Below are 26,406 nucleotides of genomic sequence, written 5' to 3' on the forward strand. Positions count from 1 at the left end.
GCAGTAAAACGGATAAAATAAATAAATCAGAAAGTCTTGGGGAATTTGATTGTATAAAGGCCTGTCATGCACCTGTAACATATATTCAAGATGAATACTTGAACATGTAAAACTAATGTATCTTCATTCAGTGTTGCTTTCTGAAGACAAGTGTGCATTTTAGTGATGCCTTTGTACTGACGAAGGCTGTGTATTGATGCTTTGGGGACACTTAGGAAGGGTGGACCCTGGATTAGTGTGTCCAAAAAACCTGTGTTGACATGTTTTTATTCAATTAAATGAGTGAATCTTTTTGACACATATCAGTCGGTGATTGGGACGCCGTTAGGGAATTTGACAATGACAGTCAGCGTGGGACTAAATGCCCAAAGTGTTATTATACATTTATTTTTTCAATATGGTAACCCAATCAAATGTGTTATTGTTTTTTTATGAAACAATACTCAGATGTCTGCATATTTGGTCAATGTAAGCATTAGAGACATTTGAAAGAATCCACAAATTAGTTTGTGGGTTTGGGCATGGTGTACAGGTACCTGTTATCGGCCCAGGAAACCTACTTGTTCTGGAATAGAATGTCTTAGCTTACCCCATGTAAAAGTAGGCATCCCTCCTCCCTTAGCAGAGGGAAATCAGGGTGACTCTATCTTGAGATTGGGGTTTTACGCTTGTACCATACATGAACAAATTCTCCATCCCAGAAAGATAGCTCAAGGAATTATTCTGTCTACTACATCAATCGTTTTGTACGCACTCTGGTTTGTTGCTTATAGAAAACAATTGGATACGTCTTCATTTGGGACAGAAAAGGTGAAAACAACTTTCAAAAATATATATATTTTTTTTTTAAAGCAACACTCTTCAGGTAACAGCAAGGTGGAAATATACCCAACAAGCCAATTTGTGTGTACCAATGGGTCTGGGCCTTTAGGGATAAGCCCTGCTACTGCAGAGTCAGCATGTGAGGAGATGAGGGGACTTTGCCTGTGGTGCTGTAAGGTCTGTCTCTAAGCTGAATTGAAAACAGTGTGGTTCCTATTATGAGAAATTCCAGATTTCTGAGACAAACTTTCCTCACAGCGCTTTGGAACACAATTTTCTTGAAGTATAAGTGCCTCACAAATGCCCAATAAAATAAATAAATACATGTATTAATGCACTGCTCCTTCTGTGTTTTACTTAAATCTCAGTGACTACGGATATGAGAGGCATGGCAGTAACCAATGCAGCCCAGCGTTCTGGTTCAACCCCAGCACAATTTCCAAAGACTGCAGCCAAGGACAGAGCTTCTTAAAAAGCACTGGGTAAGAAAAGTCCTCACTAGGTACATCACTTTGGAATGACAATTTGAGTGAACTCGCTTCACACGTGATTTTTATTCAAATGTCACAATTACGAATGATGACAAACATATACTAATTTCTGATGTTTGTTTTATTAATGTTATCAAAAGGTGTGCAGCGTTTACCACACGTCTCAAACAAACTGCATTAAAATCATAAAAATGAAGCAGTACCACTGCATATGATTTGTGAGAAGGCCAATTCATCTTCCTCAGATTGATATCACTTTGGAAAATATATTTTACATGTCTTTACCTGTCCAATGTACAATTGATGCATCTGTAAGCTCCCATCACATCTATGCATTCTGCTTGTTATCTAATTTCATTACAACCATGCTTAATTTCTTTGATGAAGGACAACTAAACATTATTAAAGATAGAGGCTATGCACATATTTAAATACAACACAGAATAACAGTACTATTTGCAAAGATCTCCACCTATATTTAAACTCCACTCTGCCCTCTGGGTTGAAATGTAAGGAGGAGGTTGAATGACACTAACCTACTGAGCATTCAATACAGGGTGATTCATTAGTGCAGAAGTCAAACAAGTGTGCGGGTGGACCTGTGATCCCCTTAACTCAAAGCAGGCCCACCACTTAAGAAGCGAGTGCACATTTGTCTGTAAAGCAAGTTTATTGTACTAGCAGTCAGGTAGGGCAAGAGGATGCTGTAGAGTCAAACTAACCCGAGTCTCCCTGAACCACTTGACACTTTTAATACATGTTTTAACAGTAAAAACACTTCCAGGTATTTTGTTACAAGTCATCCCCGCACATGATTTGTCAAACCTATATAGAAGAATTTCAATCTTCTCTAATTCCCACGTTCTCATTGGTCAAATTTATCTAGCTTTCATCATCAGATCATATACATAACACACCCTTTTCCTGATATCTCCTGTGATAGCGCATGACATCATCACATAGTTACACATTCAAATACAAACATAATTCATTACAAGTTCCAGCTGCTCTGATATCTCAGCCTGGATGTTATACACATGGTTTACAAGGACGATTTTAACCATATGAGGAGGGGGAGTAATAACAAGTTCCCTTTGAACTGGAGATAACTATCCCACCTGCCTAGACTTGCTGGCATCCTTGTTCCACCTTTCTTCTAAATGACTATCAATTAAACATGCATGACCTCTGGACAGAACTAGAGAAAATAATTGAAAACCATAAAGTATTGGTCAACTCTGCCCTTATGTGTCCCTTCACCCGAGGTTTATTACTCAGCCATGAACAGATGGCCAGTTTCCGCTTGACAATACATAACAAGTTCACATGCACTTAAAATAATTGCATCGCCTCATCACAATAGTACTTATCAATAAACACCCTGGGCCTGCCTGTGGATGACCATCTGATATTGGTGCAGCCTTCAATCTTTGCCAAACCAATGTTCCCAGTCGCACAGAGTTCACTTTGCAACCCCTGGCTGCAGGGCCTGGCCACACTATGAAAAAGCACACAACATAAACATGTGTGCATTCTCCTTATACCCCCAATTGTCCGAAGCATAAATCCCTTAAGATGTATTTTGGTGCAAGCATGTTTAAAACTACTGCATCCTCTTCACAGTGGTTTCTTCATTGCGAATCACCTTGCTCACATGTGTACTATGAACATCATCATAGCCCAGTTTATAGGCACTATGTGGCAAACCATACTTATAGCATGTTTCTATTTCATCAGCAGTGTTGATATGTATCTTTCTGCATGTGTGCAAATCTAAATGTATCAACTGAAACACAAAGTAACACTAAACGTTACACACATTCCATTCAAATTAACTATGCTAGATGCATGTAAAATTGTAACATCGCGCCAACTGTACAGTTTCCCCCAATCACCAGTTTGGCCCGCACAATGTGAACCCCTCTTTCCCACTGGAACCCTTACTGACCACCCTAACACAAATAAAAACTTCACATGGTAGAAGCACTAGGATCAAATCAGAGGATTGGCAAGTCTGTTACAAAAGAAAAAGGTGTAAACCGACATGTGTCCTTTACTGGTGCCCTGAAAAGTATCTACAATCAGCGGAGATTAACTGCACCAGTGTCCAGGATTACAAACTTTCTTGCAACATCGTGGGCAAATACTCATGACTTACTTGCCTCTCATCATTTCCCCTCCTCACCCTCTGGCTGACTTTCAACAATACTCTACGTCATTAAGATTACTTGAAAATTACACATTCCATAGTATCAAATATATAAGTAATTATTGAACTATGTTAGGCAAACAGTGTACAATTGTGGCATTACCCATCCCTCTCTTGACTGTCAGACTACAAATACCAGAATGCAATTCAGCAAAAGGCAAGACAATGGTCTCTGAGTACAAAATTGTCAAAGATTTACAGTAGCATGGTTGTAAAAAAATAAATAATGTGGATGCCATGTGTTATGTATCTATTTTTTTATTATGTATAAAAGATTGCAGTCTTTGAGAACTCATAATGTTTTTAGTCAATGGGCAGTGAGATTACATTATTTATCAAGGATCACACACTGTGGTTAAGCAGCATGCTAAAAGCCCCCTTGTTTTATGGCTGGTCTCTTGGCAAAGGTTGTGATACATCACACTACCCCAACTAACTGCATGTAAGCAACATGGGAAAGGGTTAAAAATGACCAGCTGCAAGAATAACATATGCCCAGGTACTTTTGCCCCTATAGAGAAAATCAATATCTGACACCCATGAACATACGCATGGTAAGTGACCATATATTTTAAAGTGAAATATACAAATGTAGTTCAATTGACCTTCTCCTTAGACGAAAGTGTGCAAAACAAAAGAGCATTGGGAAAAAGTAATGAACATCAGAAAAATATCCTGAAAGAGGAAATCTTCCAAATAATATGCTGGCAAAGTATAAACCATGCACACCTTTCAAACCCAGCAGTCTGTAGTGAAATATTACACGGAAAACAAAATCCCAATACGAAAAAAAGTGCTTGTGGTATTGTGGGTAAGCATCTGCACTGGGAACATGTCAACCTGAGTAAAATCCTGGCATCCAAATATTTGAGCATGCTTGCCAACCTCAAAAAACCCAAAGGGTTGCGTCCGCCCTCTGAAAAAGAGTTACGCTGTCCACCAACATGTGTCCTTTACTTGTCCCCTGAAAAGCAGCCACAATAAGGGGACAATAACTGCACCAGTGTCCAGGATTGCAAACTCGCTTGCCACATCGTGGGCAAATACTTATGAATTACTTGCCCTCTAATCATTTCCTCTCCTCACCCCCATGCCTGGCTTCCAACAATACTCTGCTTTAAAAAGCTAACTTGAAAAGTACACATTCCATAGTGTCACTCAAATATATAAATCCTTATAGAACTATTGAACTTGTGTCCCCGACACAAGCCCTTTAAGATGAGGTAGCAATAATTTGGGCTAGATGGGGATGCAGAATATACTCAAACATCAATAATCAGACTGACTCAGGAAGTTGGCAAAGTAAGTCTGTTTTATTTGCAATTGTCTAAAACAGGAAGTATAACGAACATCAACGAACAAACGCTCGATCTTCTCACTCAGCGAGTTTAATAAAAAACACAACTTTTATTGTAAAAACTCGTCATCATTGACATCAATCTACATGGCAAACTACAAAAACCTTCGTGTGAAAGTGATTGGTTAGAGGGAATATCTAGGTATACGTTCTACACTTGTCAGGGAAGTGATATGGTCTCTAACATCAGGTGGGCAACTATACCCTCTTGTAGTGCAAGTCACTACGAACGTCATCAAATACACAACATCCCATTGGTTATGCAAACTATATTTTGTGGCCTTTATAATTGCTTGGCACGCTTGTACCCCTCTGTAATATTCCATATACGCTAGCGGCACACAGGCGGGCACCCAAGTGATGGTGAGCTGGCCTTGACCATAGCTTTCCATGTAATTAGCCTGCCATCTATCATCACTCTTGCCATCTGCCAGTCAATTAGTCCTTTGATCATGGCCATGCAAATGTTCCTTTCTGACTTAGAATAAAAGGGAGAATAGGCATACTTTGTCTCTTGGTTTCATTGCAGCACAATCCAGTATCTATTTTCATCCGACCATGTGACTGTAGACCATGTTTCAGAGTGTTTCTGTATTTTAAAATAGTATTAAATGATGACCCTCTGACTTCTTCAATGTTCTTGCACCTCACCTCAGACATGAGTTTGTTCTTTTCACATGTGTTGTAGCTACTGCATGAACAATCAGGCTCACAGTGGCCTTGACTTCTTGGCGCTGGGCCAGCCAAGCCTTTCTTGAATTCATCTCTGCCATTAAGTTGTCTTCCCACTGTGCCACACTGAAGAAGCCTTTCTGTTCACTGGGTCCAGACTCTTTGAGATTGTGTTGTGTAATATCCATATTCCATATATTCCTTTGAGCATACATTGGCTCATCGCCGAAATCCATTTACTATGTAGCCAGCCTTAAGAATACTTTGTCTACTTGCGTTACTGCATCTGTACAATTGTGAAATGGGTTTTCATTTTCTTCATCTCTTCTGTAGTTTGAGCATCTTCATCTTTAACACCTCCTCCTTAGATCCTATAGAATGTCTACGTTCTTCAGCCGCTTGCCTCTTTTCTAGATGAGTCAGCTCTTTTTTGCACGGCATCTTTTGCTCATTTTTCACACTTCCTCTGGGATTTCATTCAAATGGTGATCATATTGTCATGAGTGCATATATGGTTCCCTTAATGGGTACCTTATTTCCATGATTCATTTCAGTATAGGCACCTTTACTGCTACTGCACGTGTCTCACGCTCTGGCTCCCAACATATAGGCAGCATGGGGGTGGAGCTTTGAGTAGGGGGACTTGGCTCCACCTCTACACTATGTTAGTAAAATTGTGGCTTTATTCCCACCATCTTGACTATGAGACTACAAATACCAGAATGCAATTCAGCAAAATCCCCAAAAAATGGGTTCTGAGAGCAACTCTTTCAATGACAGACAGTAGCACAGTTTAATATATATATATATATATATATATATATATATATATATATATATATATATATATATATATATATAAATGCAAATGCTGTGTGTTATGAGATATTTAAAAGAAAACACACAGCATTCGGGCCTGTGGAGTATCTCCCATACATGCAGTAACTGGGAAAGACCCTGCTTAGTTTCAAATCTAGGAAGGATCCAGCCCCATTGGCCATGTTTCTCTAGTGGTCTTGTAAGGTGGGTTCATTTATTAGGCAGCATGGCCTTAGGGGGCTGACCCCTTCCTTGCTTTAAAGATAAGCAGACTTTGTTGCAGTTACTGCCGGGATGTGGAACCCACTTTTGCTGTAAAAATATGTATATTTCTTTAATTATTGTAGGGGACACTGCGCATACCAGAATGCAATTTAGCAAAAGGCAAACATTTGTCTGTGATTGCAAAACGTTCAAGCACTGATAGTATCACGATTAAAAAACAGGGACTGGCCCTGTTTAGCTTCAAATCAAGGAAAGGTATGGCTCATTTCTCTAAGTGGTCATATAATGTTGGCTCATTTATCAGGCAACATGGCCTGAGGAGGCTGGCCCCTTCCTCACTATGAAGGTAAGCAGGTTCTGTTCTGGTTACTGCAAGGGTTACTTCATGGGTGGGATACTTGGATAGCAATTATGCCACTTGACATGGTGGCCAGTGGTTTTTCACTCCCAACGTCACTATAGCTGCAAGAATATCTTTTACAAAACCTGTAACCATGGGTACTGCACAACACATATCCTCGCCTATCCGTAGTCATTTATAGCTCTGAGTATAGCCACTAATATCGAAAATGAAACACTTTTCTCCCTACCAAGCGCTTCCCTTATCTGTGCCAGCTCTTCCCACACCTCAGATGGCCTCTTCATCTCCCTGTCCTCTCCCTTTCCTCCCACAACACACACTGTTTCTGTGACACAGTTTGCTTTGAGATGTTGGCTATTTGAGGCTATGGCCGAGGCTACAGAAAGCTTTATGTTGCAAACTCAGTCCCTAGACCCCCTCCAATTCCCAAATGTCACTTAGTGCCTTCAAGCCACACCCCGACCTCTAGCCTGATCGCAATTGCATGTTTTTTTTACCTGCAAATTGCTTATTTCCTCCATTTCATTTTCCCATATTCTTGGCTATAGGCGCAGTTATCTCTCGCATTGAGAGAAAAACAAGATGGCAGCAATTTAATTTCTAAAAACTCCCGATTTTGGGTAAATCCCAGAGACATAGCTATCTAATTTTGGGAAAGGTGCACCCTCTTCTCTGTCAAATATTTTTAAAACTACTGCATGGAATGACGTCAAACCACTCATGGATTGCGAGTCAATGCTCTGTGCCCAAGTTGTTTTGGACCTGATCCAAATCCATCCAGCGGTTTGAGATGTGTGCTTTGGCAAAAAGTTACCTTGTTTTTCTATGGAAAATGAATGGAAAGTAGGACACACTTTTGAAAAATATTTATTTGTTGTCTTCTTAATAACTTTTTGTTTTTTAACACATCTTTAGGAAACTTTGCAGTCTGTTGGGGCCCGTGAGTACTTACTCACTTTTGAAACTTCAGTCAAAACTTTTACTCAAATTAAAAGTTTACAATAGAATTTTGAGCGGTTCCTATGGAAGTCTGACTCCCCTTTACTATATAATGAACACATATTTCCCAAATGGGCAGTGACATACGTTTTGGCTTTGTACCATCCTGTACATGTCTCCATGTAAGGTGTGAGTGTTTTGGTCAGAAGGGAGTATGGAGGCAGGGTGGTTGTCTCTGCATACCATGTGGTCATGAGAGATGCTAAGGTGACTGTTAGGTCTCTCTTGGTGAATGTTTTGAAAAGCATCAGAGAACTGTTATGGAGGGTGGGCAAGGCATGCTCAGAGAGGCTAAGCATATTGTCTTCTCTGTGCTCTGTGTGTTGGTTCTTGTGTATGCAGTGGGAGTTTCAGAGTGTTGAGTAGGAGCGGAGATCTACTTTCCTGGACCCGGTTACCGGGTTGTCAAGAATGTTGAAGCCACTGAGGCACATGTTATTGTCATGTGCGGGAGACATGGTGGTGACCATGTCCATGAAGTCTCCAATAAAGGGAGTGTTGGGCTTCGGTGGTCCATAGATGAGGTGGAAGGTAACTGTGTCCATTGGGGAGAGAGGGAAGTGGCAGGAGAGTCTGTGAAAAGAGCCAATGGTTGTGATGTCCAGTTGGGTGCATGCTCATGATGGTTTGTAAATTGACAATGGGGGTCCTGGGAGTCTCTCTGCCAGACATTAGTCCTGGTTACAAGAGACTTACCATGAGTCTTTAGCTTACTATCTTTCACAGAGAAGACATATCCCAAACATATCAGTCTTTTTCCTGCCCTGGGGCAGTGCAGCACCAAAATGCTAGGCAATTCTCCTCTGAACAAGAGTACCAACAGCATCCCCAGACACGTGTTTCGGTCTGGTTGGACCTCATCAGTAGGGAGGAGCTGTGCCTCTCTAAGAATAGTGAGCAAGGGGTCCACGTCTGGATTCCCCTAGTAATTTAGGGTGAGATCCAAAGTTACTTAAATATGCAAATTGACAAGGGGGGTCCTGGGGGTCTCTCTGCCAGACATTAGTCCTGGTTACAAGAGACTTACCCAGAGTCTTTAGCTCACTATCTTTCACAGAGAAGAAATATCCCAAACATATCAGTCTTTGTCCTGCCCTGGGGCAGTGCAGCACCAAAATGCTAGGCAATTCTCCTCTGAACAAGAGTACCAACGGCATCCCCAGACACGTGTTTCGGTCTGGTTGCAGAGACACAGCTCCTCCCTACTGATGAGGTCCAACCAGACTGAAACACGTGTCTGGGGATGCTGTTAGTACTCTTGTTCAGAGAAGAATTGCCTAGCATTTGTTGTTGTTGACATGGTGTTGTTGACATATTCCAAAATATGAGTCTATTTAGCTTCATTGACAAACTTAATTTGCTATTAGTTTGCTCTCGGATTGTTCAAGAAGATAACTGTAGCAGTGCTGCCATAACATTATGTATCATTTAAAATTATGAGCAGCGTTTTTTGGAAATTGAAGCATCTTGGGTGTAACTATTTGTAGCTTTCATTCTTGCAAACCTAACTCAAATTAATCTCACATGAAATCTGCTGTCAGTTAGCAGACTGACAAAGAATGCATGACTCCATTTCATCTTGGCTCAGGTTTCCCTGCATACATTGAGGACTGAATGAGTTCCTCCAAAAAGTGTAACATGTTTCTACTCCTTCCAAGATCCAGACAATGTCATTGAAGTAGTACAAGTTAAAAGTGGTGCCTTAATACGGAGCAGTTAATCAGGCTCTGCAGGGAGTTGGAAAGGGTAGAGTCTCAGAAACAGAGCTGGGGGAGTGAGAGCCAGATGATAGCAACCACCTGAAGTGATGTGAGGCTCCATTGCTCCCTTAGGGCTGATGCCCAACTATCAGTCCTCGTCTGCAGCCATGTACACTCAGTGTGGTGCCACACAGACCACCAACACATTTTGACCTTGTTGGGTCCATGTTACAATGGATTTACACCTTTTTTTCATGAATTCCCATGTTGACAAAACATGAAAGCAATGCGTATCCACTTGTTACCCTAGCCGTAAGATAACTCTGTGTGTTTAGTGGATGCAACAGAGATCTGTGTTCAACCTGCTCTGACTAGGGTTAATTCAGCCATTCACATTTAGCAGTGAATGCACTGAATACTGTTAAATCAGATGATAATAACACCTATTGTAACAGTGCTTAGAAATGGACGGAATTCAGACAAATGTATTATGCTCTCTTAATGTGACAATCTAACCTTCAAATGTTTTCATCCTTTTTTTTTACTACATTGTAAAAGCCCTTAGAATCTGGAACTATAATAGCTGTAAGGACTAGCCAAAAGCTAACTCAACAGGCCATCATCTTGCAAGATCCTAACTTATGTTTGGAAAGACTAGACCTACTGTACACTCCACCGAAGTGTAGTTCAGTGGATAAGTTGTCAATTTCCTCACCTGATTATTTTTTGGTTATTTAGATCACACTCTTAAACCTCCAGTTTGGCATGTAAGAGATGTATCTAGGGAAATTAGCAGTTTCGACACATACACGAAGTGTAATAGGTTATTGTTACAAAAGTTGGGTAGCCTATATTCTGAACAGCAAAAGGCAAAGGCTGCTTTGACAATTTGAATATTAAACATTCTGAGTATTTAAAATGTAACTTTTCAGAAAATGCTGGCGAAAGAGGCACAACACAAAACATACAAATGGTGCCTTAGTGAGAAAGTTGCAGTATGATATATTTACAGCAAACAATTCACATACATGAAGATAGGAACTTAAAAGTTTACAAATCAAGCAAGAAAAAGGCAAAATATTAAAAACATTTGACATAAGCAACATCAAGTTCATATCAGGATTAGGCAATCACATGTATAAATGTGCTGTGCCCAAAGGTCACGTAGGAATTAGTCACTTCAAGTGACTCGTGTCCTATGTTTGAACTTTTGTATTACACATGGATGTAGATGCTGCACTGAGGGCTGTTTTGCCTAAATAATGCTTGTATTTCTTTTTTAAATCAACATTACAAATGTAAGGATTTTACAGGTTTGCCTGGCAGTGGTGAGGATTCTTAAGCCTTGATAAATGTGTCCTTAACTCAATCAGCCTGTGTAAGAGAAGAGCACCAGGCAGAGCTCCATGCTTGCCCTGAGGGCATTCCCAAAGATGATCATCTGGGCAGGAAAGTTACACTAGTAATCAAATACCCATTACTTCTGACAGCATAGATCACCCCATCCATCAGGTGCCATTCAAGAACCAGAGACCATTGTATAAAATGCCCTGAAAGGTTGGTGCTGTTTGCGAGATACAAAATACCCCACTAGAAGAATGTCCCTGAAAAACATATTAATGGCAATTGATAAACCCCAATCCCATACATTAAAGGGATGGGTGAGAGAAATGATCTTCAAACACGCTCATAAATAGTCCAGATGTTGGTTGGTTTGTGGCTTCAGGAACTTTGGGAAATAGAAGCTAGTGAAGATAATTGGCTTCATTCTTTAAAGGTAAATTGTGCAAATCATTCTAATGAACGTGTTTTTTAAATAGCAAAAACGTTACATATGAAAGCCTACTACACCTCCTGTTCTGAAACTCGCATCAGAAAACCACATGCATTGGCTAGTTCAGAATGAGTTTAATTATACAATTTAAATTAAACTTGACCTCATGTCAGGTTTTATATTGATCAAAATCCACAGTTCTCTAATCTTCCATGCTAAAAAGCCCACACACATGTCATTTAGTAAGCCAGAGTGAAAAACATATGAATATATTAATTGAACATATTTAAGACCATGTTAACCCACATTTCTATATCACCTAATTATTTGATATCAGTATTTAAATCTGAATTAAGTCATGAAAATGAAAGGGGTAGTGTTATAGATACATGGTATTGAAACCCAAAATTAGGTACTGCCCCAGCCAACCCTGTCAACCAAGGCGCAGCCAATGACAAAAGATAGGATGTTGCAATTGCTTTGTCATTACTGGAAAAGCAATACATCACATAGCTTACCCAATTGGATATAGATGTGAGCCCAGGACTCGTTATGCAGGCTTTGTGAGCTGTTTAAGCTCACACCCTTTGAGAAGAGAAGGCAACCAATAGGGTGCTAACTGGATTGATTGCAGACAGCATTTCTGTGGGAGAGAATTAATTGAGTTGCATCCACAGCCTTATCTTGGGGGACTAATGCACAAACGTTCCCAGAGGAGGAAAAAGTACCCGGAATGAGAGAGACTTGGGAGTCATATCCTGAGACAGATGCCCAAAAAGGTATAGAAATAACTGGTGACAGCTTGTGATCTCTGCCTGCATGTCTGAACTGAGAGAAAGAACCAAAGTAAGTATATATGCTCTAAGGAATTGTACTAAGTTATCGTCCTATGTTTAAAGGCTTATTTGTGAATCTCTAATTAAATGCATATCATTGGGAAGCAGAGCATGGTCTGAAGTGAATATGTTTTATTGAATTTGAATACTTAAAATAGAACCCTTTGAGTATGAACATTGAGGAGGGTCTCTGTCTACAATCTGCAGAGTCTAGCATAGTTAGGCAGTCTGCAGCAGTTCTACAGTTCCTATAGTCTGGCTACACTGTCTGTGAGAAAAGGGGGGTGACTGTTCTTATACCCATTTCCAGTACAGAGTTCCAAAAAGTCAAGCAGAATCAAGCAGTCTGCAGCAGTTCCACAGTTCCTTCAGTCTGTCTACACTGTCCATGAGAAAAGGGGAGTGATTGTTCTCAAACCACTTTCTAGCATGGAGCAACAAAGAATATAGCAGAGTCAAGCACTCTGCAGCAGTCTGGCGGGCGAGGAGCATGAGTTTTGCATGAGCGGTTGGTGTTTGGATGAGCTCTACATATCAGTGAGTCGTCAGTCTGGAGCTTGAATTATTAGGGGATCAAAAAAAACCTGAATAAGTTCATGGCGTCAAGTGATCCTTGCATGCAGTGTCAGGGAAACTTCAGGAGGGGCCAGGCCCAGTCTCAGTTAATATGTTGGAGGTGAGCCCCGCCCCCCAATGCTACAAATACTGTTCCTTGCACTGAAAAATGGGTCTGTTTCCAATGGGATTATGTCCAATGGCATGAATGCACCGTCCAGAGCAGACAGGACTACCTATAGAATTGATGACTCCTGAAGCAAATTAATCATTCTATTCCGAGGATGATTGTGCCTTCTTAGAAGAAATATATATCCGCCTTGACTCACCTGAAAACAAGTGCTTTAATATCTGAGCACAAGCATGGAATTGGATAAGTACTCCTCATGAATTTAATATGGATGCAAATATGCTGATGAATCAGCACACATCTCTGGCAGCTTGCTTATCACGGGATATAGCTGAGATTAAAACAGCTATTGCTCCGCAAAGGAGAAAGAGAGATGCCATGAACCTCATCTGTTCGAACCTGACTGCATCAAGTAAGCAAGGTTCTAATACAAATTGTACCCATACTTTAACATCAGGTTCTGCATTAGAAGATGGGTTAACTTTTAAGCCTTTGGGCTGGGTAGTCAACAGGCAACAAAATACTTTCTATAAAGAACCACAATTGGAAGCTCTTCTTAGAGGGGGTCTGATCTAAAGAACACACAAACTTCACAAACAAACAAACAAACTATCTGCATAAGTAGAGTCTCAACGGAATGACATAGACAATGAGAACCTTTGCCATGTAGTTAGTCAAGAACTATCAGGAGTGACAATGGTGCAATTATAATCCAATATAATGTCAGCAATGACAATCACTTAAACCTTTCATGAAATTGTTTGAAGCAATGAATGGCACTCCAAAAGATAAAGCCACCTTATTGGCCATGATGCACACCAAGCTAATATATCTGTCGTCCTTTGCAACAGCTATACATCTTAGGCTGGACAAAGAGTCAGAATTATCAGCTCAATCTTAAGGAAGGCTCTATGTTTTGGCATGAGGCCAAGAGTGAGATAAAAAAAATTATGATAGTCACAAATCTAGAGGCTTTGGAATGGCTGAGATCTAATCAAGGAAAAGTTACTGTGCCTCGAAACTCATTGAAAAAATCAACAAAATATCACCTGAATTGCTTGTCCCTTTGGAGGAATCTATTATGCCACAAAAACCTAAAAAATCCCAGAGATCGGCAGATAGGTTCCCCAAGATCATAATGTCCAGGTGAGCAATTAGGAGTCAGAAGTGGGGGCTTCTTGTATATATCCTGTGGACAATGGACTTGGCCTACTATTGGAGAAATTGTCCCATATTCCTGCACAATGACAGGGCTGTAAAATGAATACAGTAAAAACTAACCAACTGTCATTAGCTGAGAAGCCCAAAGAGATGCTTACAGGTGGATAAACATTCACAATCTGGGGTCAAAGTTTGAACTGCGAAACGTGTCGCTGTGTTTGGAAATTTAAAGCAACACCAACAGAGGGCTGAGGGATCTACTGGGTTACAAAAGAAAAAGCCTAAAAATATCCAAGTGATAAATAAGCCCACATTTAATGGATCACAGGCCTTCTTAAGGAACTTGATGATGCCATCGAAGGATAGTCTGGGTCCCCTTCCCCTTGGAAAGATTAACCGGGTGAGGCTAAGTAACACCAAGGATAAATGCAACCCTCAATATGAGTATTTAAATAAGTGACGGGCTGACTATCAATCAGAGGAACAATATGATCTAGGTACATCAGCGTTACTGTACTCCATTTCACATCCTGGTCAAGAGGTTTTAGACTACGGGGAAAGAGTTCACATTTCATCAAATACAGAATAATGAAATGGTGATACTGATCTCCCTCCCATGAATAATAAGAGCAGGCTGTCCTTTGAATTATCTAAAAAAAAGATCTCTCTTGATAATTCTAAAGAAAGAGGAGGCACCTCTTTTCAAACCTTGGATCAGAAGTGACAAGCCCTGATAAATAGATCACAACAGATGACTAATACCATTGAGAGACCAGCGAAGCAGTGGCATACCACAGAGATAAAGGCACCATGGAATACTCGCTTGGCATCTACAGCAAGATTAACAGTGGTGGTAGAGAGATTATTATCTTGTAAAGATGGCCTAACTTTAAAAAAAGACAATGTGATGATACTCCTAGACTGCCTTCAAAAATTGCACGAAATTGCTACAAAACATAGAAATAGTCCAGTTTGTGAGGCTTGTTTTGATTTGGTGACTCTGCATTTAAACAGATCATTAGTCGCCCATGCTACTGACATAGCAGATGTCATACGAGATAATGACCTTGACTTCATTGCCATTACAGAATCTTGGCTCCACAAGGCAGCAGGTCCGGCTCTCACTCTGGCAGTCCCAGAAAACTATACCATTCTCAGAGCCGACAGACCAGACGCGCGTGGTGGAGGAATAGCGATCATCGCCAAATCTGATCTCTCCATGAGAATCATTTCCACACCCTTCCCTAAATCCTGTGAGATTCTCGCTATCAAACTACCTACAGCTAACTCTCAAACCTTAAATATCTACCTCCTTTATAGACCCCCTGGCCCCATCAGCACCTTCACTGAAGATATCACCACTGTTATCTCTGAGAAGCTAAAACATTCCTCCCAAACACTAGTGCTGGGAGACTTCAATTTAGGCTTCAACGATATCAACGACCACCATGCTACTACTGTAGCCAATACTCTGTCAGTACTAGGTTTCACGCAAATGGTGAATACTCCTTCACACTCTAAGGGAAGAATTATCGACTGGATTGCCAGTCACAACTGTAACCCTGTTATAACAGCCATTACCCGCCAAATATGGTCAGACCATCACCTTATCTCCTTTACCCTTAACACTAAAAGACCTATAGTCTCAACACCTACGCTAGCCACACCCACCCTCACCAGAAACAAGAAAAATATTACAGCAGATAATATTCTGCCCCACATCCTACCTAAACTTAATTCCCTTCTGGACCACACTGATCCAGACACCCTAGTGGACGAATATAATAAGGCCATGTCCCTTGCTCTTGACAGAATTGCTCTGCTTAAACTCAGGAACAGCAAACCAAAAAAGCATCTGAACTCCTGGTTTACACCCCACCTAAAAAACTTAAGACTACAGAAAAGAAAATGCGAAACAGCTTGGAACCAGCATCCTACAGCTGAAAACAAAACTAACCTAATAAACGTCTCTTTGCAATACAAAAAAGACATTATCCTGGCCAAACAAGAAACCTATAATAATAGGATCACCCGAGCTAACTCTAGTATGAAGGAGCTATTCTCCATCCTAAAAGAATTGGAAAATCCCATCGCAGTACAAGATGATTCCATTAAAGACAAAACTTGGTGTACAGACATACAACTGGCACTGACCAACAAAGTGGCCAATCTCCAAACCAAAATTGCCTTAAAGAAAGCCTCATTACCTACCCAACCCCCGCTAAATGCAACCTCCACCCCTAAACCCACAGAATCTTCCCAATTCCGCTTCTCCAAGGTTTCAGTAATTCAGATAGAGAAGACCATTCTGACTCTTAAACCTTCCAACTGCAAAGGTGACCAATGCCCCACACAACTGATCAAGGACGCGGCTAGGGATCTAGCCCCCTTCATCACAAAACTTATTAATGCCTCCGTCACTACAGGCACCATCCCTCGCAATCTAAAGGAATCTTGGGTTCTCCCCCTTCTAAAAAAACAAACATTAGATACCAATATTCCCACAAACTACAGACCCATCACCACAGTTCCCTTCTTACTAAAAATATTAGATAAGGTAGCGTACACTCAAATCCAGAACTTCCTTGAGATGAACCATCTCCCTGGCACCCGCCAATCCGGTTTCCGGCCGCATCACGGCACAGAGACTGCCCTTATTGACCTAAAGGCCCAAATAGACTCACTCAGAAACGAGGGCAAAATAGCTCTCCTTCTCCTTCTGGACCTCTCAGCCGCCTTTGATTTGGTGGACCACAGAGTCTTATGTAATCACTTGGACTCGGCGGCCCACTTCTCAGGGGAGGCTATAGCCTGGATCCAGTCATTTCTCAGTGACAGGACCATGAGGGTGTTCTCCCCCGCAGCAGCAGCAGACCCTATTCCAATCACTTGTGGAGTGCCCCAGGGATCCTGTGTCTCGCCGACACTCTATAACATCTTCACAAAGCCACTCTTCGACGATCTTGATAATCTGGGTATCACCTATACCAACTATGCAGATGATACCCAGATTCTCTTACCACTTACCGGGGATTACGCTGAGGATCTGGCTTTGGTGAACAGAGTCTACAGCATCATTCAGGCATGGATGGCCAACCACGGTCTATGCCTGAACGATGACAAAACAGAGCTCATCATCCTGGGCACGGCAGCCTGCATCTCCAAACTTAACCAAAAATATGCAGCCTTTGTCATTGATGGCAACATGTTCAAGGTTGCCAGAGAAGTAAAAACCTTAGGTTTTTACCTTGATGCAACACTATCGTTCACCAAACAGGTGAACTCACTGGCCTCATCCACAGCCTATACATGCAAGCTACTACGAGCTGGGAAACAATTCCTTTCAGATGACAGTTGTCTTATCCTAGCTAGAGCCCTCATTTTATCAAAATTAGATTATTGTAACGCCCTTTACATAGGGACTACCAAACAAATCATCATCATCAATAGAATCCAAGTGCTCCAAAACAACGCACTCAGAGCGGCCCTAAGTATCCCCAGAAGTGCACACATTTCAGAAATAAGACGTAATCACAAATGGCTCTCCACCCATGAAAAAATCAACCTCAAAGCTGCTTCCCTTATCCATAAATGCCTAAATAATAAAGCCCCCCGATACCTGTCAGAACACCTCAACAGGAAATATCCCACCAGGCTCACAAGGACAGTCAGCCCTAACTGCCTCCAAGTGCCTAGATTTAAATTAGTCACTATTGGAGGTACCAGCTTCCCAGTCAAGGCAGTGCAATTATGGAACGCCCTACCTCATGCACTTAGATCTGACCAAACTTTCAGCAATTTCAGAAAGAACACTATAAAATGGCTCACTGAAAATGCGACATAAATGTCAATTGCACCTCACTTGATACGTAATGACATGCCATATTGCCCGCTTTGACTTGCTATTCTGTCTGACACTACAGATTTGACTATTTAGCTGCTGATTGTGCGCTCTATCTGCACTTGCACTTGTCCTACCTTGTAAATGTAAGAAATGTCTACCATGCCTGCCGTGGAACCTGTAACTTGTAATGTCTGTAACTAAGCTGTACATTTCCTTGTTCTTTTGCGCCCTGCTACCCCAGGGTCCGGTGCGCACAATAAATAAACAAACAAACAAACAAACAAACAAACACTGAACTGACCTGATCTTCTACCATTGGGTTTTGAAATAATTGAAAAGGCTGACCAAATGAAGTAAAAGCTTTGCTAAAACAAACTCATGTTCAGACAATCTACACATCTGCCATCGCAGCTGAAAAGTAATAAAAATAAGTCCAATCAAGATCATACTGCACCTATGGCTATAAGCTTTAAGGATACAGGACGATCAAGGTCTATAGAGAATCTTCTGATTAAGTTAAAAGAAACACTTAATTCTTTAAATGTTCAAGACAGGAAAGTGACAGAGGATTGAACAATGGCAGATGCCAAAATAAGAATCAAGATTGGTCATGGATAGCCGAATCATTGGCCCCTCCCTATGATAAATAACATTTCAAGGAAAAATACCCAACTGGGCTCGTGGAATACTAAAGGATTAACCCACCTTTTCAACAGGGATGACCTGGGTCTTCAGCTATATGAAATCCTATGCTTTCAAGAGACATGGCTTCGAGCGGAAAAAATATGTGATACATATTTGTTTTCCCTGAATCCGATCATCAATAAGATAAACCCTAACCCCTTTATACACATGTTGACCCTTAAGTGGCAAAATTCCATGTGCACCACAGCTAAGACACAAGTATTATTTAATCTATATTGTAACTTTGCTAATATTGGAGATGAATCCTTTGTTAAATATGTAATCTCATTGATTGATGACTCATATATCAAATTAGTGGAGGCTTATATTAAGTCTTGCAGAGATCTAAATATAAAATTTCTTGATAATTAGCGAGTAATGATCCCACACACTGATCTGCAGGTAAGAGCATCTTCCCTGATTTCAGAATTGAACAGCCTGAGGGCTTCTACATACACAGTGGCCAAATGAAGGGTGATAGGCCAGGCAGATGCACATGGGTTTGGGGCATACAGAAAGCCTATTTGGACTACTGTTTTGTTTCGTGGAATATAATAGATCTGATTGATACATTATCAATTCTCTTGATGGAAAACAGTGACCATCACCTAGTAAGGGTAACATGTAATCACTTGGACTCGGCGGCCCACTTCTCAGGGGAGGCAAAAACTTATGGGTCCATCCCCTACAGCAATTGTACATTACAGAGACATATTAAAATCAGGTTCTCCGGAAGAACAAACCCTTAGAATATGCGAGTGTTCTATAGACTTTAAGTTTAAGGAAAAATCCTGAAGAGGGTCTACTGTAGAAGTCGTAAAATGACGTACATATAATAAGGATCTGATAGATGCAAGGAACATTTATTGAGCAGATTTGAGAATACTAAACAAACTAGAAGTTAAGCAAAGTATGATACTCATGAAAAAAAGAAAGCAGCAATACAGAAATTGTCTGAAAGCTTCTAAATCTCAAAGACTACAGGTCAATGTTAAGCATATGCTGAAGATAATCTGCAAATCCAATACGAGAAATATATGGGCTTTGGTGAGTAACTATATGATTTTTCAACCAGCAGTATTATCGAATGTGGTCTAAGAGGAGACCTTGACTATGCATGTTACACTCCTTTTTGCTCAGCCCACAAGTGTGGGTACTCCTGAGGATCTTGGAGCAGCTAGAAAATCATTGATTGACTTTGAAAAGGATGACATTGAACTACTGATAACAAAATTAAAATCTTCACAAGCACCAGGATTGGATGGTTTCACAAACACTATACTAAAATAAAACTGTTGTTATGATATGATATGATCATTCATTTATAACATGCCTGTACACAAATGTTTCTAGGTGTGACATTACAAGGAGGGGAAACAGAAGGAGGACAAAACAACAATCTTACTAGGCCTTGTGTCATTTAGATCATGCAAGTGCAGGGACGAGGGAGCGGAGAAGTGCTGGGGGAAAGGGAGAAGGGAGAAATGCAAGTAACTCAATAAGTGCTGCCAGAGGGTTGCTTATAAGTGCAGAGAGAAGAACTGTAGGTTTGCAGATACCGACCGTTACGTGCTGTGGGAGCCTGGAGGCAGTGCGTGGGCAACTGGGCATGGTGGAGCATAGGCCCGAGTTCAGTGGGTGAACAGGAGACCAGTGCACAGAGAAGTCATGGGCATCAGCAGGGGAGAGGAAGAGAGAAAGCTGAAGCAAAAAGGAAGGTCTTGAGTTGCTTCCGGAGCTAGAGGTGGTTCTGCTCAAGATTGAGAGAGGCAGGTAGGCTGTTCCAGAGGAAGGCCGCAGCCGAAGAAAGAGATCTTCCCCCCACTCTCTGCTTGAAGAATCGTCTGGCCCTCAGAGAGTTGGAGGTGGATGAGCGGAGAGCTCAAGAAGGAAAATGTACAGGAAGGGAACGTTGAAGGTAGTGTGGTCCCAGGACCAGAAAGCCTTGTGGATGATGCAAAGGGCCTTGAATTTGTTCCTTGTAGCCACAGGGAGCTAATGAAGAGATTTCAGGGCTCAAGAGGTACGATCCGTGGGCTTTAGGCCAAGGACAGGTCTTGCAGTCCTGTTCTGGATATGTTGTAAAGGACCAAAAGTAGAGACAGGCAGACCATCAGGTGGGCAGGAGCCCAGCCTGCAACATCCATGCCATCAGAGACCACCTGAGCACACAACGGCACCCGTGCATGCATCCCTGGTAAAGTGTGATTGTTACGCTCACCTGGTTCCCACAGGGTCGTCGATCAGACCCGGACAACTGCGGTCTCCACCAACATGATGCGTAGTGAAGAGATGACAGTCTGGACTGGCCTGCCTAATCGTGTCTGCTTGACTCATAGAAGTATTCTCCTGCAAGTGGAGAAAGGGATTTAGCCACCCGTGGACTTTAGTGATGGCCCCCCCAACTGTTCTCGTTCTCCCCACTAATCACCTCCGATATCCCCTCTTGGTAACCTCACCTTATGTTTTAAAATGATGAGCACTCCACCCTGCATGGCATGCAGGGGCGTGTAGATACCAGTTACTTCACTGGTTTGAAGGTACTGGAGGAGTTCCGGAGGAATATTGACTCCAGTGTCTATAAAGTTCAAAGAGTTCAATATGTCCGATGTTCACTCTTGTTCCATTCCCTCGTTAGGTTGCAGCTGGGTCCAAAAGAATATTGCCTGGAGCCAGCTGATGGCATTCAGGTAAGAGTCTGTATCACCAAACACTGTCTGGTAAAAGTTGCATGAGTTTAACTTGCTGTTTTCTCTCCCTTTAAAGGTGCGGCATAGAAAGATGCAGCGAATTAAAGGATAATACCTCCGGTGGTAAAGCAGGTAAGCCTATGGTGGCAAAGAGATTGTCTTTGTCGGTTTTCTTGGCTCACCTTTTTATTCCTTTTGTTTCCCCGCCAGGTGCTGGGTTTCGACAAAGAAAATTATGGAGGCAGCGCCGAGTTGAAAGATGCAGTGGACTGGTGAGTATAACACGGCGCTGCTTCAGGCGAAGCGACGCATGCTGAAAAAATGTCCTTTCCAGGCTCGGAGATGTGCTGGGTCCGGAATAAGGTAAGGAATCAAATAATGTCCGTGATCTAACCTCTTCTCCTTTCTTTTCCTTTTGTCTAGGAGCTCCGGATTCGAGGCGGGCCTGGCAGAAGACTGGATGCTGACTTGCAGACACGGTGAGCGTTACGCTGCTGGATGCAGAATAACACGAAGCATGAGCTGCTGTTCGGGCGTGGTTTAAATAGCCTGCAAAGTAGTCCCAGGTAAGAAGTTCCCCAGAACCACACCCGAGTAAAAAATAGTCCCTGTAATAAAATAGTCCCTTCCAGGCCTCACGTTGGCTTGGACTCATTTGCAGCATGGTCTGCATAAGGAAAGTAAAGTCTATGAGCCTGGGGCCTATGGCGCCAGGACTGATTTCTGTGAAGAGCCTGATGCCTAAGGCACCAGGACTGAATCAAAACAGCCCCCAGCCGGGGCTGTTGGGGTTTTAATGAGTATCTGGATGCCTGCTCCCGGGGCTGATGGACTTGATCCGGATGCCCGGGGGTAGGCATCATGACAGTGATCCGTACTGCCACACACTGCCCACTCGAATCCCATCGCCCTGCAATCTTTTTTAAATTCCCCATTTGGGCCAAAAGTGTATTTCCTATCATCTGCAAGCACTCTGCTGTACCGGAGACTCGAGGGTATGATATATGATATGATATGGCATTTATAACGTGCCTATACACAAGTGTTTAAGGCGCAACGAGGCAAGGGGGGGAACAAAGGGAGGACAGACAACGATCCTACTAGGCCAGGTGTCATTCAGATCACGCAAGTGCATGGAAAGGGGGGAAAGGAAAAGTGCTTGAGAAGGGGGGGAAAGGAAAAGTGCGCAGGGGTAGGGGAGAAGGGAAAGAACAGTACATGGGAAGTGGAATAATAAGATACATAAAACAGCCATCTAGTGGCCAGTGCAAGGAAGTGCAGACGTAAGTGCTGGTAGGGGGACTGAAGGGATACAGAAAAACAGTCCCCAAGTGCAGGGGTTGCCAGGGAGGCAGTGCAGGTGGGTAATTGACAGGGCCTGGGCCAGAGGTCGGAAGGGTGGCCAGGTAACCAGTGAAATTTCAGTTAGGAATTCAGCAAGGGAGGGGAGGAGAGAAAGCAGAAGCAAAGAGGTTTTGAGGTGTTTCCAGAACCGGAGATGGTTCTCCTCGAGTTTCAAGGAGGCAGGAAGGCTGTTCCAGAGAGAGGCCCCTGCCGAAGAGAGTGATCTGCGACCAACTCGTTGCTTGGAGAAGCGACTGACCCTAAGGGAGTTGGAGGCAGATGAGCAAAGAGCTCTAGAGGGAAGATATTTAGGAAGAGAGAGTTGAAGGTAGTGCGGCCCCAGACCCCTGAAGGCCTTGTGTACAATGCAGAGGGTTTTGATCTTAATCCTCGCAGCCACTGGGAGCCAGTGCAGAGATTTCAGACCTGGAGAGATAGGATCCCTGGGCTTGAGGCCGAGAACAAGTCTCGCAGTCCTGTTCTGGATAAGTTGCCGAGGGTGGAAAGTGGAGGCAGCCAGATTTAGATAGAGGCTGTTACAGTAGTCCAGCTTGGAGAGGACCAGGGCTCTGGAGACAGTGAGCTTCTGGGGGAAGGAGAGGAAAGGAAGAATACCTCTAAGGAGGTGCAGCTGGTAGTGTGACTTCTTAGAGACGTCAGAGATGTGAGGGGAGAAGGAGACTACATAGTCGAAGATGACCCTGAGGAGCAGGAAGAGCCGTCCGAAAATGGCAGCCGTACAATTTGTTTACACCGTTGCCTAGCAACAGCGTTTTCAACATGATTGGGCCCTCTGCTGCATTTCGACTGATAGGCTGCACCGGAAGGCATTCAGCCAGCCTGCCCACAAAGGCACTCCACCAAGGCACAGGCCATTCTGTGCCTCATATTGCCATAGCTCCACAGACCATCAGGTGGGCAGGAGCCCAGCCTGCAACATCCACGCCATCAGAGACCACCTGAACACACAACAGCACCCGTGCGTGCATCCCTGGTGGACTTTACCGCCTGACTATCCCCTCTGCCCACCATGGCTGCCTGTGTTCATCGAGACACTCTTACACGCTACCATTCCTCATCCAGCATTCGACTCTAAGGCTACGTGTTCCTTTGGACGTAAGTCACTAAGTCGGCTAATTACCTTTAGCCTCTGAATTTATGTGCACATTATTACACCTATAGCCACTTGGGCCCTCCCCTATCTGCATCCACACCAGAGACGCACAACTATATCATCTCGTAAAAACCGACAACTGCTCTGCCACCCCTAAAGTATGCCACCAGTGTCCAATAACATTTTCATCAACCAGCCCAGCCCATATTACCGGATTTAGCTGCCAATTCGGCATACCCGCTGTAACGATGACCATCACCATTGTGCCCTAATTTAGCAAGGCGTTAATCTGCCCAATGTATACAACTTCCTGTACTTGAAATCTGACCATGCTTTTTAATTGTTATCTTTACAAACAGGTTTTTACTTGCTACTGCCTCATCTGACAAGTGTTTGCAACTGCCGTATTTCGAATGAGCAAATCTACTGCAACTGTGATTATTTCCAGCATACCTCTACTGATAGTACTGTGATTCTGACTATTACTGTAACCACTTGTATCTGTAATAGGCCCATCTACCATATCTACGTTCACTTCCAATGTAACTTCACTTGCCTCTGCATCTATAGCTGCCAAGTGCAGGTGACTGCCTGTGTTTGTAATAGGCCTAACTGTATTTGCTATTGTGCTCCAACCTGATATATCTAGATGCAGCATACACCACAGGTCCATGACATGGCTCCAGACACTGCCATCCTCTCACATATTCTACTCTGCACTCAAAGAATACCACCCACACCTTTCCTCCCCCCACTCATCATAGGTGCACCCAACTCAGTCACTACGAAATCCACCCTAGCACCAATCTTAACATCAATCTTAACAACCCCTTCTCTCAAACCTACACCTGGAGCGGAGCACAGCTGCATATGCTCCCTTTACCCCTACACCTGAGAAACCAAAGACTAGGAACTTGCTCGGCCCGCTCATCCTCCTTTGTCAACACGCACTCAGTAAAACAACATCAACATCTGCCATCACCTGCAACTATTCTCAGGCCTAAAACCCTAGACTCAAACTCCAAGGGTCCCACAGCTACAACAAATGCGACAACAAGTCACAACACCACTACTCAAATCCAACTTGCACTCATTAATGCACGTTCAATGCAAGCCCATGCCACAGAGATCCATGACCTCATCACTGACCTGGATCTTGACACACTAACCATCACAGTAACCTGGCTACACAAAGCCTCTGGTCCAACAATTTGTCAGTCCCTATCTCCAGGGTACACTATCTTCCATCAGGATAGCACTGCCTAAAGGCCAGACAAATTAAGTCCACCACTGCAGACAACTGTGATGCTCTGTCTGTAAAAATGTCTTTTTCCCCTAACGACACTATGACACTATATTTAGTCAACCGCGCTCCTGGCCCCCTTCTTGACTTCCTAGCCAAGATCTTACACCTCGTAGGCAGTAACATTAAAACTAACACCACAGCCCTCCTCCTTGGAGACTTCAATCTCGGATTTAAAGACATAAATGACAAAAAAAGGCAAGGCCTTTGTCAAGGCTCTCCTGGACCTGGGTTTTATCCAGAAAGTAGATAGCCCAACACATAACAAAGGCCAAATTCTGGACTGGTTAGTCGACCACAATTGTGACGTGGACATCAGTTCCAACACCCCATGCCCGTGGACCGACCACCACCTTTTACACTTCCACATTCCTTCCAGAATAGCAGCTAAACAAAGCCTTCCCGTGCCCGCGGCCATGGCTAGATCAAAAAAGCTGCTCACCAAAGACAGAGTTCTCCCCCTTCTAGAAGCATCAGTATTAGCACGCCCTCTCTCTAAAAACCCCACAGAATTAGCCGATCTCTACAACTCCATCCTCAAAGAATCGTTAGACGATATTGCCCCACTAGAGAAAAAAAGAGCCAAACATATTAAACATGCCAACTCCTGGTACAGCCAAGATCTACTTGACTTAAAAGCACTTTATCTCCACACAAAATACTTACCTCACAATTGCCAAGCAATATAAAAAGGCCATCGCCACAGCGAACGCAGCCATATACAATCTCAGGATCGACAAAGCAAAATCCCAGTCCAACAAACTGTTTGCCATCTTCAATGAACTGGTAGTCCCCCCCACGTCTATACAACATACTGTGAAAGATGATACATGGTGTAATGACATCCAGCACGCCATGCTAGACAAGATTAACCTACTTCAGGAGAAAATTAAGTCTAACCTAAACAACCTTCCCAAGGCTGCTCTCCCAACACACACCGGCTTTGAGCCTGGTCTATGTGACCCTCCTGACTCAAAGGCCCAAATACCTTATAACTTCAAGGAAGTAACCATACCCGAGGCCTTATTAATTATAGAGCACATTAAACCATCACTGTGCAAGGCTGACATCTGCCCAGCAAACCTAATCAAAGATTGCGCGGTAACACTAGCTCCCTTTGTCACAGCATTGCTCGCTTCTGGCACTGTACCCTCCTTGCTCAAGGAAGCCTGGCTTCAGCCTTTATTAAAAAAGCCCACATTGGACCCAGACTCCCCAAACAATTACAGGCCTATCACTACTGTGCCATTCTTGCTGAAAATTCTAGATAAGGCTGCGTAATTTACAAATCCAGGACTACTTGGAAACGCACAATA

General features: G+C 42.7%; 1 protein-coding gene across 1 annotated transcript in view; it reads left to right on the top strand.

The window, feature by feature from the left end:
* The window catches only part of SORCS3 (sortilin related VPS10 domain containing receptor 3), a 3,021,596-nt gene that overhangs the window by 2,611,871 nt on the left and 383,319 nt on the right, over positions 1–26,406 (top strand). Inside the window, exon 17 of the mRNA XM_069611752.1 lies at positions 1,191–1,304. Within this exon, the coding sequence (XP_069467853.1) occupies positions 1,191–1,304 (114 nt within the window). The remainder of the gene's footprint in view (positions 1–1,190; positions 1,305–26,406) is intronic.

This window comes from Ambystoma mexicanum, chromosome 8, assembly GCF_040938575.1.
Source record: "Ambystoma mexicanum isolate Mex_15411 chromosome 8, UKY_AmexF1_1, whole genome shotgun sequence".
In the NCBI taxonomy this organism is placed as follows: Eukaryota; Metazoa; Chordata; class Amphibia; order Caudata; family Ambystomatidae; genus Ambystoma; species Ambystoma mexicanum.